Here is a 14094-nt window from a genome sequence, read left to right on the forward strand (position 1 = left end):
TTGTGCTCACCCAGGATCTCGAAATACCTCCTCTGCTGAAGGCGAGGAGGAGGGATGAGTTTGTTCCCGGCAGTGGAACGATTGGAGGAGGCAAGAAGTGCGAGCTGAGCATTGGCCCTAGCTCTGGCACTCTTCAGCCCCCGAGACCAGGGCAGAGCTGCACTGGTCTTAGGGGCCTTCCGAACGTCGAACACTTCATCCAGAATTGTGTCTTTGCCTTCACGGGGGGGGATGACTGGATCCGTAAGACTGTTAAGTTGCCTTATCAGGCTTAGGACCTGCCAGAAGGCATGTTCGGACTCTTGCTGTTCTCCTCCCTGCGGGCTGGCAGCTAAGTCTCCTGCCCCAGGAATCTCTTCCTGGGGTGATACGTGGACATTCCCCTGGGTAGTCATGGGTTCCTGTCGAATCCTTGCAGAGGATTTAGGGATGGTCTTGGAATCCTTGGGCTCCCTCCTAGGAGGGATACAGGATCCCAACAACGAGGTTCGAGGGGCCCCTTCCTCACGAGACAATTCTCCTGCCTGAAGCGAAGTCTCCCCCCCTGGTGCCGGGGGGAAGACTACCGGTCCACTGGACTCACCTGAGGACGGAAAGGCCTCGTCCACGGGAGAAGGAGAGAGTACTCGTGCAGGAGAGGGGACCCTCGAGACCGACCTCTTGGGAACCAACTTCGCCCTGGGGGAAGTCACCACGAAGTCCACTCCTCTCTTTCTCTTCAGCGTAGGAGAGACAGCCGCTGGTTTGTTACCCTGGCCAGCGAGTGCTGGTTTCATAACCCTCACTAACGCCCGTGCCAGCGGACCAAACCAAGTCTGCTGCTCAAAGGACACAGAGTCCGAAATCCTCGCTAAGGTGAAAGGGATCGGGCGATCCTTTGGAGTGGACACGACGGTACCTGCCTGAAAAGAAGGTGGGGAAGAATGCTGTAATGACCTGTCCTCGTCCTGCAATACCAACCTGTGCTTGGATGGAGGTGATCCCGAGTGCCGTCTAGGAGCACGCGTCCCTGCTGCTACCACCGGCTGTGGAATTCGCCGCGAACTATGGTCGCGCGAGGGTGAACGGTCGCGCAAAGGCGAATGGTTGCGCGGGTGATCGCGCGGGCGCGCAGGCGAGCGGTCGCGCGGGCGCGCAGGCGAGCGATCGCGCGGGCGAGCGATCACGCGGGCGCGCAGGCGAGTGGGCGTGAGGGTGGGCAGGTAAATGAACACGTGTCCGAGGCGACGAACGCAAGCGATGGCGCGACGGCGAGGGATCGTGCTGCCGCGTAGGTGAAGAAGATCGCTGGCGATAATGATCACGTGATGGTAAGCGATGGCGAGCAGCATGTGAAGGTGAATGATTGCGCGCAAGAGGGCGATCGTTCAGGGTTGTGCGATGAGGAGCAGCATGCGTAAGCGGGCGATCGTTCAGGGTTGTGCGATGGCGAGCAGCATGCGCAGGTGAATGATCGCGTGAAAGGGTGCGATGGTGATCAGCATCCGCAGGAAGGCGATCGTTCAGGGTTGTGCGATGAGGAGCAGCATGCGTTAGCGGGCGATCGTGCAGGGTTGTGCGATGGCGAGCAGCATGCGCAGGTGAATGATCGCGTGAAAGGGTGCGATGGTGATCAGCATCAGCATCCGCAGGAGGGCGATCGTTCAGGGTATTGCGATGAGGAGCAGCATGCGAAAGCGGGCGATCGTGCAGGGTTGTGCGATGGCGAGCAGCATGCGTAAGCGGGCGATCGTGCAGGGTTGTGCGATGGTGATCAGCATCCGCAGGAGGGCGATCGTTCAGGGTATTGCGATGAGGAGCAGCATGCGTAAGCGGGCGATCATGCAGGTTCGTGCGATGGCGGGCAGCATGTGAAGGTGATCGCTGGCGAACTGGTGATCGCTGGCGAGCTGGTGATCGCTGGCGAGCTGGTGATCGCTGGCGAGCTGGTGATCGCTGGCGAGCTGGTGATCGCTGGCGAGCAGAAGGTCGACGCGTGTCCTGTGAGAGGATAGGTTCACGAGCAGGAACGGGAAGATCGCTGGCGCGTTGGCGAACATGTGTTTCTGACACACGCGCAGCAAGATGTTGCGTAGCCACAGGACCAGGTGGATGGTGAGCAGGGAGTTCAGCAGGAACTAAAGGGTGGTCAGAGACCGCAGGGCGACTGTCCTCAAATGAGCGCTGACGCTCGGAAGAGAGCTGACGAGCAGGAGAGCGCTGGCGAGGGGGGCGAACCTCAGGAGAGAGCCGACGAGCAGGTGAGCGTCGGCGAGCAGGAGAGTCTTGGCGAGCAGGAGATCGTCGACGAGCAAGAGAGCGCTTGTGCGCTGGCCCTGCTCGCGTAAGGGAAGAATCCCTTAGCCCCGAAGGAACCGTTGCCCGTCGGGTGACGAGTTCTCCAGAAGGCGAAGATCCGGCAGGAGATGGAGAGCGGTCCGCAGAGAGGTTCAAGGAGGGCGGAGTAGTCGGTTGAGGCTGACGAGGAGAGTCCCCCCCGGAGGACGAAGACCCAAAAAGGCGCCTCTTAGTCCCCCTGTAAGGGGAAGGGAGGCCCTTGTGGCGTAGAGGGCGGTGAGCCTTACGGCGGAGGCGGCCTCGGGGGAGATCGTCGGGACCATCGGTCCTCCGAAGGGGAGTCTCCTTCAAAACACTTCCCTCAGAAGGAAGCTGGGCAGCCGTCGAGACCGAAGGACTCACTTCCCCCTTCGAAGGATGCACGGAAGGAGGAGGAGAGCCTAGAGCACCATCACCAGCAACAGCACCTGCGTCGGAAGGCCCAGCCACGTCGAAGGCCTCTGTCACCACGACGTCGACAATAGACAGAGGGTCTACCTCCGCTACCACCGGCGACTGTTTAACAGCGGCCCCCAACGAGACAAGGTCAATAAGAGCGACCCTGGAGGGCAAGCCCTTAAGCCCCAGGGACGACCAAATCTGCAACAGATCATCACTGGATAAAGTATTATTATCAATAACCTCCCCCGGAGGAGGAGGGGGAACCGCCTCGCTATGGGAAGCGACGCCCTCTCCCCCCACCGAAGGTAGGGAAACAGAACAAGGGCCTGCGCTCCCACTCGGACGACTCTCCTTAGGAGGCGGACGAGGGGGAGCTTCGGAGGAGGTTTGGGCGGCGGAAGAAGAGTCCCGAGAACCTTCCTCCTTCAAGGCTAACCCCGGAGGAGAACGGTCTCTCTTGGACTTCTTCTTACGCCGACGGCCAAACCTCTCCCACTGGGAGGCAGACCACTCCCTACACTCACGGCACATGTTATCCTGGTCGCACCGTCGGCCCCGACATTGAGGGCAGAGGGTGTGAGGATCCGTAATCACGTCCGACATGAAAGTCCCACAAGGACGGCCGGCAACTCCAGGGCATGTCCGCATATTAAATAAAAGAAAATAACTGAAGGTCAACTTCCAACCAATCACACAAGCTGTAAAGAAAAAGAAGAAAATTAAAGGCTGTCACGAAGGCGATGAACAGACACGTCTGATCACCGCCGAGCCAAAAGTGAAGTGAAGCAAGTCACCGGTGTGTGGAGGGGGGAGGGGTAGCAAGCTACCCTTCCCCACCCCCCGCTAACTAGCGCGGGGGTAATTAACCCTCGTTTAAAACTATTGGCTCGTCATTTCAGCTGCGCTAAAAGTAAACCCTTTGTAAATAGCGTGGTTTGTATTTCGGTTACGGAACAAATTTGGAGATATAAACTCAAATCCAATTGAAAATAACAAAGATAAGATAAAGAAATACTATAATAAAACAATATCATATAATTTAATAAAGTAAGTAAATTGACATTTGTAATAACCTGATATCTATTTCAAATGAAACTCTGATATTTGTTGACTTTTGTAGCTGGAAATCAAAGGCATGGAATTCAGGTTAATTGACTGATTGATTCGAGGTTCTCTGGCATCCTGACATCTAAGGTAATTGACGCCGATGATTCAGGTTAAGCCTACCCTAGGCCAAAAAGCTAACAAAATTCGCCTTTTAGAACAATCCTACTTACAAACAACATTTTGGAACCAATTAAGTTTGTAAGTTAAAGACCTGTATAGTGACATTAAAATCATGTGATATAACCATTGCTCTTCGCACTCCCCAAGAGAGAATAGTTCACCAAACATTCCGCTGGGCTCCACAAGGCACTAGAAGAGTTGGAAGACCCAGGCCTACATGGCTGAGGACTATGAAGTGCGAAGTAAGATATGATGAATGGAGAAGTATTGAATTAAAAGCTCAAGATGGAGACGACTGGCGAAATCTAACCGAGGCCCTTTGCGTCAACAGGCATAAGAGATGATGATGATGATGATATAACCATTGACGTTAATACGACCCTCGTCATTTGATGTATTGTTTTTATTAATCCTCTCAGGCTCCGTTGACGACCCACTCATGTAACCATAAACACTATACTGTACAGTATGGCAAATTTCTTCTGTTTTCCAATGCCATTTTAAGTATTTTTTTTATCTCCATTCCTTTCTTAGCAACACGACAAAATGTCAACATTAGCAGTTTTAGTTTAACTCACGACATCATTACACCCTAGCCAAAAGTCATAACCCTGATAATGATTTTGTAACGACTAGGAACACTAGATGGATAAGGATACATAGATTTTCAATTAGGTCATAATAATTACAAACTTCAAAAGAATTTCTCAGTTGAAATGATCAAAAGAATTGAGAGAATTCAATGTTTCAATATTTTGTCTCAGCCCCAAAATTTGGTCTGTCTTTTTTTCTCAATCCTGACAAACTTACTTGAACCTTATCCATTTTCAAACTGATTCTTGATTAAGAATGTTTTAGTCAATACAGAACAGTTTGTTTCCTTAATAAAACTTTTAATAAAGTTAACTTGAAATGCAACCTTAATAAGATCTTACAATCAAAATATTTACCTGATAATAAAAGGCCCTCTATCTTCTAGCAAATTTCTCTCGGTGGCAAAAAGGTGGAGGAGATTTCTGAGAAACCTTGTAAAATATTCATCAACGCTATTTTTCTCGTCATCGTCTGCTACCACTGCTGCTGTAGAAAAGTAAATATAGAGGATTAAATGTAACAAATAACAATTAAATCATGGTGTATCAGGAATGGATGAGGTGCAGTACTACTGCACTTGAAATGACATTTCGGAATTGTTTATTCTTACAATTTATTTAATACTTTTGATAATGTAAGGAATAAATGATAAAATGTATCGATTTTTTTTAATGCTTTTTGGCAAAACGCGTAAATAGGTTTGCTGAAGGTGATCCTCTGTTCCTTAGTTTGCATATTGGCATTCATAAAGGCCTTGGAGCAACGGATATTATTATTATTATTATTATTAATTGATAAGCTACAACCCTAGTTGGAAAAGCAGAATGCTAAAAGCCCAGGGGCCCCAACAGGGAAAAAAGCTCAGTGAGGAAAGGAAACAAGGTAAAATAAGATATTTAAAGAACAGTAACATTCTCCTAGAAGAGCTGCTTACCATAGCTAAAGAGTCTCTTTTACCCTTACCAAGAGGAAAGTATCAACTGAACAATTACAGTGCAGTAGTTAACCCCTTGGGCGAAGAAGAATTGTTTGGTAATCTCAGTGTTGTCAGGTGTATGAGGACAGAGGAGAATCTGTGAAGAATAGGCCAGACTATTCGGTGTATGTGTAGGCAGAGAAAAAAGCGTAACCAGAGAGAAGGATCCAATGTAGTACTGTCTGGCCAGTCAAAAGACCCCATAACTCTCCAACGGTAGTATCTCAACGGCTGGCTGGTGCCCTGGCCAACCTACTACCTACAATCTTACAATCTCCAATGCAGTACAAAAATCCCCTGATTTGTGGTCAGGAAGTTCATATGACTGGCCTTGATTTTAGTTCTGTCTTTGACTGTGTTAATCATGAGGCCATTATTTTCAAAATTAAACAGTTGGATGTAGATGGGTCTTTTCTTAGCATCATTACTGAATTTATAAGTAACAGATTACTGTACAGAGAGTTGTTGTTGATGGGCACCATAGTCTGTACAGTATAGGAATATGACATCTGATGTTCCTCAGGGTCTTTTCATACTATATACACACAACATGTGGTTTGAAAACAAGCTCGTTGCATATGCAGACGATGCTGCTCTCTTTGCATTAATTCCATCTCCAGAATGTAGATCTGGGGTTGCTGAATACCTTAATAGAGATCTAGCTAAAATTGGTGCATGGTGCAAATCATGGGGCATGAAGTTGAATCCTAACAAAACTCGAAGTATAATTGTAAGTAGGTCAAGGACGGTGGCTCCTCAACAATCGGATCTTAGCCTTAACAATGTTTCTTTAACTCCGTATGACTTTTAAAATTTTAAGTGTGACTCTTGACAGCAATTTTACTTTTGAGAAACACATTAGGTCTCTGTCTTCTTTAATTGCACAAAAGATTGGCTTATTGAGAAAGTCTTGTAAGATTTTTGGTGATCAATCTATTCTGAAGAAGTGTTTTAATTCTTTCATTCTACCTCGTTTCGAGTATTGTTCTACTGTCTGGTCTTCAGCTGCTGGATCTCATCTTAATTTGTTAGACAGGAACTTACGGTCTATTAAATTTCTTATTCCTGATCTAGATATCATCTCTGGCACCATCCTTCAATTAATTTGTTATGCATGTTGCATAAGATTTTTCATAAACTGACCATCCTTTGCATTTGGATCTTCCCGGAAAATACCATCCTGTTCGTTATACTGATTACATAGATTCTAATAGTCATGCCTTCATCATAAGGCTTAATACTACACAGTATGCTAGAAGGTTTATTCCAGCTGTGATGAAGTTGTGGAATGATTTTCCCAAACAGGTAATTGAATCGGTGGAACTTCAAAAGTTCAAACTTGCAGCAAATGTTTTTATGTTGAACAGGCTGACATAAATCTCTTTTTATAGTTTATTTCAATAGGAAAGATGTTTTAATGTTGTTACCGTTCTTAAAATATTATATTTCAATTGTTCATTACTTCTCTTGTAGTTTATTTATCTATTTCTTATTTCCTTTTCTCACTGGGCTAGTTTTCCCTGTCGGAGCCCTTGGACATGTAGCATCCTGCTTTTCCAACTAGGGTTGTAGCTTAGCTAGTAATAACAATAATAATAGAAATAGGGAATAAAACAAAATGTACACGCTGGAGGCATGATGAAAATCATGCCATAACTAATATAAAAAAATAAAGTACCTGTATATGACCAGACTTCAACCAATAAGAGTAGACATTGAATTAAAAACTAATTTCATGAAAACCATAAATCAAGTCATCACCTATGGAAAGGGAAGGTGGCGACGATATGACCGGTGTTACAGCTGCATGCTGATTTGTTGTCGAGGCTATCTGTGCCAGGACTTGAATCACAAGTAAGACAACCTCATCAGAAGGATCGGAGAGGGTGCGAAGCAAGACGTGAAACAGCTCTTCCAGGTACCGACACATCTGAAAGGGTAATTGTAATTCAAATTACATACATACATATACCTAGGCACTTCCCCCATTTTGGGGGGTAGCCGACATCAACAAAAGAAACAAACAAAAAAGGGGACCTCTACTCTCTACGTTCCTCCCAGCCTAACAAGGGACTCAACCGAGTTCAGCTGGTACTGCTAGGGTGCCACAGCCCACCCTCCCACATTATCCACCACAGATGAAGCTTCATAATGCTGAATCCCCTACTGCTGCTACCTCCGGGGTCATCTAAGGCATTGGAGGCAGCAGCAGGGCCTACCGGAACTGCGTCACAATCGCTAGCTATTCATTCCTATTTCTAGCATGCTCTCTTGCCTCTCTCACATCTATCCTCCTATCACCCAGAGCTTTCTTCACTCCATCCATCCACCCAAACCTTGGCCTCCCTCTTGTACTTCTCCCATCAACTCTTGCATTCATCACCTTCTTTAGCAGACAGCCATTTTCCATTCTCTCAACATGGCCAAACTTACGATTTATATGCCTTCTTCTTTCCCACCATTATCCCTACATTAAGGGATTGATTTCCTGATGTGCCCCTCTTCAATGCCTTCAATCAATTTATAAATAATTTGCATCACTTACTAATTGAGATCTAAACTTTGCATTCTGTTCTAGGTGTTACATGGGAACTGAATGGTCTTGAATCTATAAAAGAAGTTTATCATTCTGTTCTGGGTGTTACATGGAAACCGAATGGCCTTGAATCTATAAGAGAAGTTTATCATTCTGTTCTGGGTGTTACATGGAAACTGAATGGCCTTGAATCTATATGAGAAGTTTATCATTCTGTTCTGGGTGTTACATGGAAACTGAATGGCCTTGAATCTATATGAGAAGTTTATCATTTTGTTCTGGGTGTTACATGGAAACTGAATGGCCTCGAATCTATAAGAGAATTTTATCATTCCGCTCTAGGTATCACATGGGAACTGAATGGCCTTGAATCTATAAAAGAAGTTTATCATTCTGTTCTGGGTATCACATGGGAACTGAATGGTCTTGAATCTTTAAAAGAAGTTTATCATTCTGTTCTGGGTGTCACATGGAAACTGAATGGCCTTGAATCTATAAGAGAAGTTTATTATTCTGTTCTGGGTGTTACGAAAACTCAATGGCTTAGAATCTTTAAAAGAAGTTTACCATTCTGTTCTGGGTGTTACATGGAAACTGAATGGCCTCGAATCTATAAAAGAATTGTATCAACATCGATGAGAATAAACAAATTCAGTCAATGACTTTCTAAAGATTGCAAAATTGCAGTAATGCCCACAGTTTCACCATTTTCTGTAGCCAACTCAATTTTCATTGACTTTGTTGCTAACACTCAAAAAAGAATCTCAAACACATACAGTACACAGAATATGAAGACAGTTTTTACTCATCTAATGATCTTTGAAACTGGTAAAGAATAATTGCCTGAGTTTTTATGGTTAGAAAACAATAGTTTTGCCTACCACAATATAATCATAGTTTTCTCAAGACAAATGAAGAAAAATAATAGCAATGAAAGAAATGTACTTTATTCAATAGTTTATATTAAGGTCTTTCCCTTTTCTATAAAACAATCAACTGCGTTATTAATGCTTATGGTGTATTTGCCGATGCTGTCCATTTTACACACTCAAAAGTGCCAGCTTTTGACATAGTTATTGCAAAAGACACTTTAAAAGAGAATTCACATTACCTTATTAGGAATTTTGTTGTGCAAATGATATATCCACCTAAGAACAGCTGTCTTGCACGGAACAGGCGTGTTGCGCAACTGCTTAAAGAGGACTTCCATAATTGAGGGCAAATCGAGACCCTCAGCATTGCTATCTGCGAATGGAAAACGAAACAATTAGGTCATGAATATTGGAACGAAAAAAAAATGTAAACTAGAGGGGCACTCAGGAGAGTATGCCTTTGCCATGCCAAGCAGACATATTTTGCTCTTAATTCCAGTGTACTTATACTATACTTCCATGTATTTTCTTCAAAATATACTGTAATGGATTTGTCCTTGAGTTATATCCTACATGTCCATCACGTTTCATAGAAACTGGTTTAGTAATTTTTACGTAGTTACTCACAAAAAAAATTAACATTCCATTTATTTTCAAAGTACTGCTGCATACTTGTACATTGATGTACTTTATCCAAAATGAATCTTCATCCTTGTGTAATAACCAACATGACTAACAAGTTTGGTCAAAATTGGTATAGTAGTTTTTGTGTGAAGATGCTCACAAACAAACAGATAGGGGTGAATACATAACCTTCGCAAAATCTTCTATTTTGGCGGAGGCAATTTAACATCTGTTACTGTGAACTATTTTGAACGAGAATAAGAATTTCCCTCTGATATTCACAAATCTCACTGCCAAAAGATATAAAGTTGTTTCTGACACTCAGCAGTTTTTCTATAATGCTTAAAATTTTGAAAGAGTATAAAAATTTCCCTCTGATATTAACAAATCTCACTGCCAAAAGTTATAAAGTTGTTTCTGACACTCAGCAGCTTTTCTATAATGCTGAGAATGCTGATTTTACAGATTTATCTACTACATTTGTTAAGTGCTTCTAAAAAAGAATGGTTAGTCATCTAAAAGAAAAGCAACAAAATACAACGTTAAGCTCCGCAGATACTGTTTCTGCCATTATCATACAGTACATACTGTATCTTTGTCGATGTTAGCAGCTAGAGTGGATATGAATATGTTGAGGTAGTTTGGCCATGTTGAGAGAATGGAAAATGGATGTCTGCTAAAGAAGGTGATGAATGCAAGAGTTGATGGGAGAAGTACTAGAGGAAGGCCAAGGTTTGGGTGGATGGATGGAGTGAAGGAAGCTCTGGGTGATAGGAGGATAGATGTGAGAGAGGCAAGAGAGCGTGCTAGAAATAGGAATGAATGGCGAGCGATTGTGACGCAGTTCCGGTAGGCCCTGCTGCTGCCTCCGATGCCTTAGATGACCGCGGAGGTAGCAGCAGTAGGGGATTCAGCATTATGAAGCTTCATCTGTGGTGGATAATGTGGGAGGGTGGGCTGTGACACCCTAGCAGTACCAGCTGAACTCGGTTGAGTCCCTTGTTAGGCTGGGAGGAACGTAGAGAGTAGAGGTCCCCTTTTTGTTTTTGTTTCTTTGTTGGTGTCGGCTACCCCCCAAAATCGGGGGAAGTGCCATGGTATATGTATGTATGTGTATGTACATACTGTATCTATCATTATCATTCATCTCTTTTCAAGTTCCTTTTATTCTAGATATCTAGAGAAATTCTTTTTATGTAATTTAGCTCATAAGTTCAAGTGCTGGGACTGAAGAAGTCAGTTAGCGCAAGGGGAAACTGGAAAGAAAACACGAAAATTCGGACGATGAAGTAATGTATAAGTTAGAAGAGGTTGGACAGCAAACTAGAAGAAAAGAAGCAGGAACGGAGGGAAAACAGATGATTAACTAGAGTGGCAATCAGTAGAGTGCAGACCTCCGCCGCAAAAGCTTATTTCTCAACCCTGACCTTGACTTTTGACCTTAACATGTATTAATTGGCGTGGATTTTTATACACCAAAATACGAACCAAGTTTGAAGTCTTTGTGACTAATTATGTGAAATGGACATTTTCCTTGACTGTGACCTTGACCTTTGACCTTGACCATCCAAAATTTAATAATTTCAATCCAGCTTTTTACAGAACAGTTAATCCCTGCAAGTTTCATTACTCTACAATTAAAATTGGGGCCAGAAAGCTGTTCACAAAACAAACACACAAACATGGGAAAAACATAACCTCCTTCCAACTTTGTTGGCGAAAGTAATTATACTGTACAGTATTATGTAACAAGCATTTCTTTATATTTCCATGAATTTAAGTATGATAAAGTCAATATTTATGGTATAAATATAAACAACACTTTCAATTGTCCATTTGTTTTACAACAAAATACCCATAGAACTTGGGAATTACCTTTAGAACAGTCGACAGAGTTTTCAGAAGCATCAGCAGACCCTTCGGGAGCATCACGGTCATCCTCCACGGTTATCAACTCCATCAACTCCGTGCTGACTTCTTCCGCCAGTGCCCGCGTCTCTGCGGATAAAGAAAATTTAAAAATACCATTTTCAATGTATGTTTCATAATGCCAAAAAAATTGGAACTAGACTTCTGGCATCAATAACAACTAGTTTTATGTCTAGATCTACTAGAAAAGCAACAGTAACTATATATCTGAACAATAAAAACAAAATTAACCATATATCTGACACAGAATTCTATCTCCGAAATTCCTATTATCATTATTTCTTATTAACAGATCTGATAGCAGCTTTAGCATTCCAGAAGTTAAAAGAAATATCCCTTGTTTTCAGGCAAATTATTTTCATTCCCTATTGATTCAGAGTCTTCATCACCTAATATCTATCTAAATGCCTTTTTATCATCATCTAATCTCTATCCATCCAAATTGCATCTCTTCCTTGAAAAATTTACTTCTCAACTTGTTATTGCTCACTGGAATCTTGTGTACTCCAGACTATTTTCTACAATCTTTCTAAAAATGTTATTTTCATTAGTAAAATAAATTTTTGAATATACTTACCCGATAATCATGTAGCTGTCAACTCCGTTGCCCGACAGAATTCTATGGAGGGATACGCCAGCTATCACAATACTAGAAGGGGGTGTACTTACCAGCGCCACCTGTGGCCAGGTACTCAAGTACTTCTTGTTGACACCTCCTCAATTATTCCTCGGTCCCACTGGTTCTCTATGGGGAGGAAGGGAGGGTCAATTAAATCATGATTATCGGGTAAGTATATTCAAAAATTTATTTTACTAATGAAAATAACATTTTTCAATATTAAACTTACCCGATAATCATGTAGCTGATTCACACCCAGGGGGGTGGGTGAAAACCAGTGTACAAGATTAAAGGATAGCTAAGTATCCCATATTTCATATAACAGTTATCTCAAATAACAATGAAATAATAAGTACCTGGTAAGGAAGTCGAATTGAACCGTTACTCTGTCTCTTTTTTAAGTTCGTCTTCCTTACTGAGCGCAGCGTTCCTCTTGGAGGCTGAATCAACCCAAAGGTGCTAAAGTATACAGGGCTGCAACCCATACTAAAGGACCTCATCACAACCTTTAACCTCGGCGCTTCTCAAGAAAGAATTGACCACCCGCCAAATCAACAAGGATGTGGAAGGCTTCTTAGCCGACCGAACAACCCATAAAAAGTATTCAAGAGAAAGGTTAAAAAGTTATGGAATTATGGGAATGTAGTGGCTGAGCCCTCGCCTACTACTGCATTCGTTGCTACGAATGGACCCAGGGTGTAGCAGTACTCGTAAAGAGACTGGACATTTTTGAGATAGAATGATGCGAACACTGACTTGCTTCTCCAATAGGTTGCATCCATAACACTCTGCAGAGAACGGTTTTGTTTGAAGGCCACTGAAGTAGCCACAGCTCTCACTTCATGTGTCCTTACCTTCAGCAAAGCAAGGTCTTCTTCCTTCAGATGAGAATTTGCTTCTCTAATCAGAAGCCTGATGTAGTAAGAAACTGAGTTCTTAGACATTGGTAGAGAAGGCTTCTTGATAGCACACCATAAGGCTTCTGATTGTCCTCGTAATGGTTTTGACCTTCTTAGATAGTACTTAAGAGCTCTAACAGGGCAAAGTACTCTCTCTAGTTCGTTCCCCACCATGTTGGACAGGCTTGGGATCTCGAACGACTTAGGGTAAGGACGGGAAGGAAGCTCGTTTTAGCCAAAAAGACCGAGCCGCAAGGAACATGTAGCCATTTCAGATGTGAAACCTATGTTCCTGCTGAAGGCGTGGATCTCACTTACTCTTTTACCTGTTGCTAAGCACACGAGGAAAAGAGTTTCTAATGTGAGGTCCTTAAAAGAGGCTGATTGGAACGGTTCAAATCCTGATGACATTAGGAACCTTAGGACCACGTCTAGATTCCAGCCTGGAGTGGACAACCGACGTTCCTTTGAGGTCTCAACAGACCTAAGGAGGTCCTGTAGATCTTTGTTGGAGGAAAGATCCAAGCCTCTGTGGCGGAAAACCGCTGCCAACATACTTCTGTAACCCTTGATCGTAGGAGCTGATAGGGATTTTACGTTCCTTAGATGTAACAGGAAGTCAGCAATCTGGGTTACAGTGGTACTGGTTGAGGAAAACTGCATTGGCCTTGCACCAGCTTCGGAAGACTTCCCATTAAGACTGATAGACTCTGAGAGTGGATGTCGTCCTTGCTCTGGCAATCGTTCTGGCTGCCTCCTTCGAAAAGCCTCTAGTTCTTGAGAGACTTTCGATAGTCTGAAGGCAGTCAGACGAAGAGCGTGGAGGTTTGGGTGTACCTTCTTTACGTGAGGTTGACGCAGAAGGTCCACTCTAGGAGGAAGAGTCCTGGGAACGTCGACCAGTCATTGCAGTACCTCGGTGAACCCTTCTCTCGCGGGTCAGAGGGGAGCAACCAACGTCAACCGTGTCCCTTTGTGAGAGGCGAACTTCTGAAGTACCCTGTTGACAATCTTGAACGGCGGGAATGCATACAGGTTGAGATGGGACCAATCCAGCAGAAAGGCATCCACGCGAACTGCTGCTGGGTCTGGAATCGGAG

At 43.9% G+C, this 14094-nt stretch overlaps 1 protein-coding gene across 2 annotated transcripts in view; it reads right to left on the bottom strand.

The window, feature by feature from the left end:
• The window catches only part of LOC137623132 (protein VAC14 homolog), a 58170-nt gene that overhangs the window by 19702 nt on the left and 24374 nt on the right, over positions 1-14094 (bottom strand). Inside the window, exons 7-10 of one of the 2 annotated variants that reach the window (XM_068353811.1) lie at positions 11423-11545; positions 9163-9296; positions 7277-7445; positions 4896-5022 (exon numbers count right to left, since the gene is read on the bottom strand). In XM_068353811.1, the coding sequence (XP_068209912.1) occupies positions 4896-5022; positions 7277-7445; positions 9163-9296; positions 11423-11545 (553 nt within the window). Of the gene's footprint in view, positions 1-4895; positions 5026-7276; positions 7446-9162; positions 9297-11422; positions 11546-14094 lie in introns of both variants that reach the window. The other variant, XM_068353810.1, reaches the window with a different exon arrangement.

Source organism: Palaemon carinicauda, chromosome 30 (genome assembly GCF_036898095.1).
Source record: "Palaemon carinicauda isolate YSFRI2023 chromosome 30, ASM3689809v2, whole genome shotgun sequence".
Taxonomy (NCBI): Eukaryota; Metazoa; Arthropoda; class Malacostraca; order Decapoda; family Palaemonidae; genus Palaemon; species Palaemon carinicauda.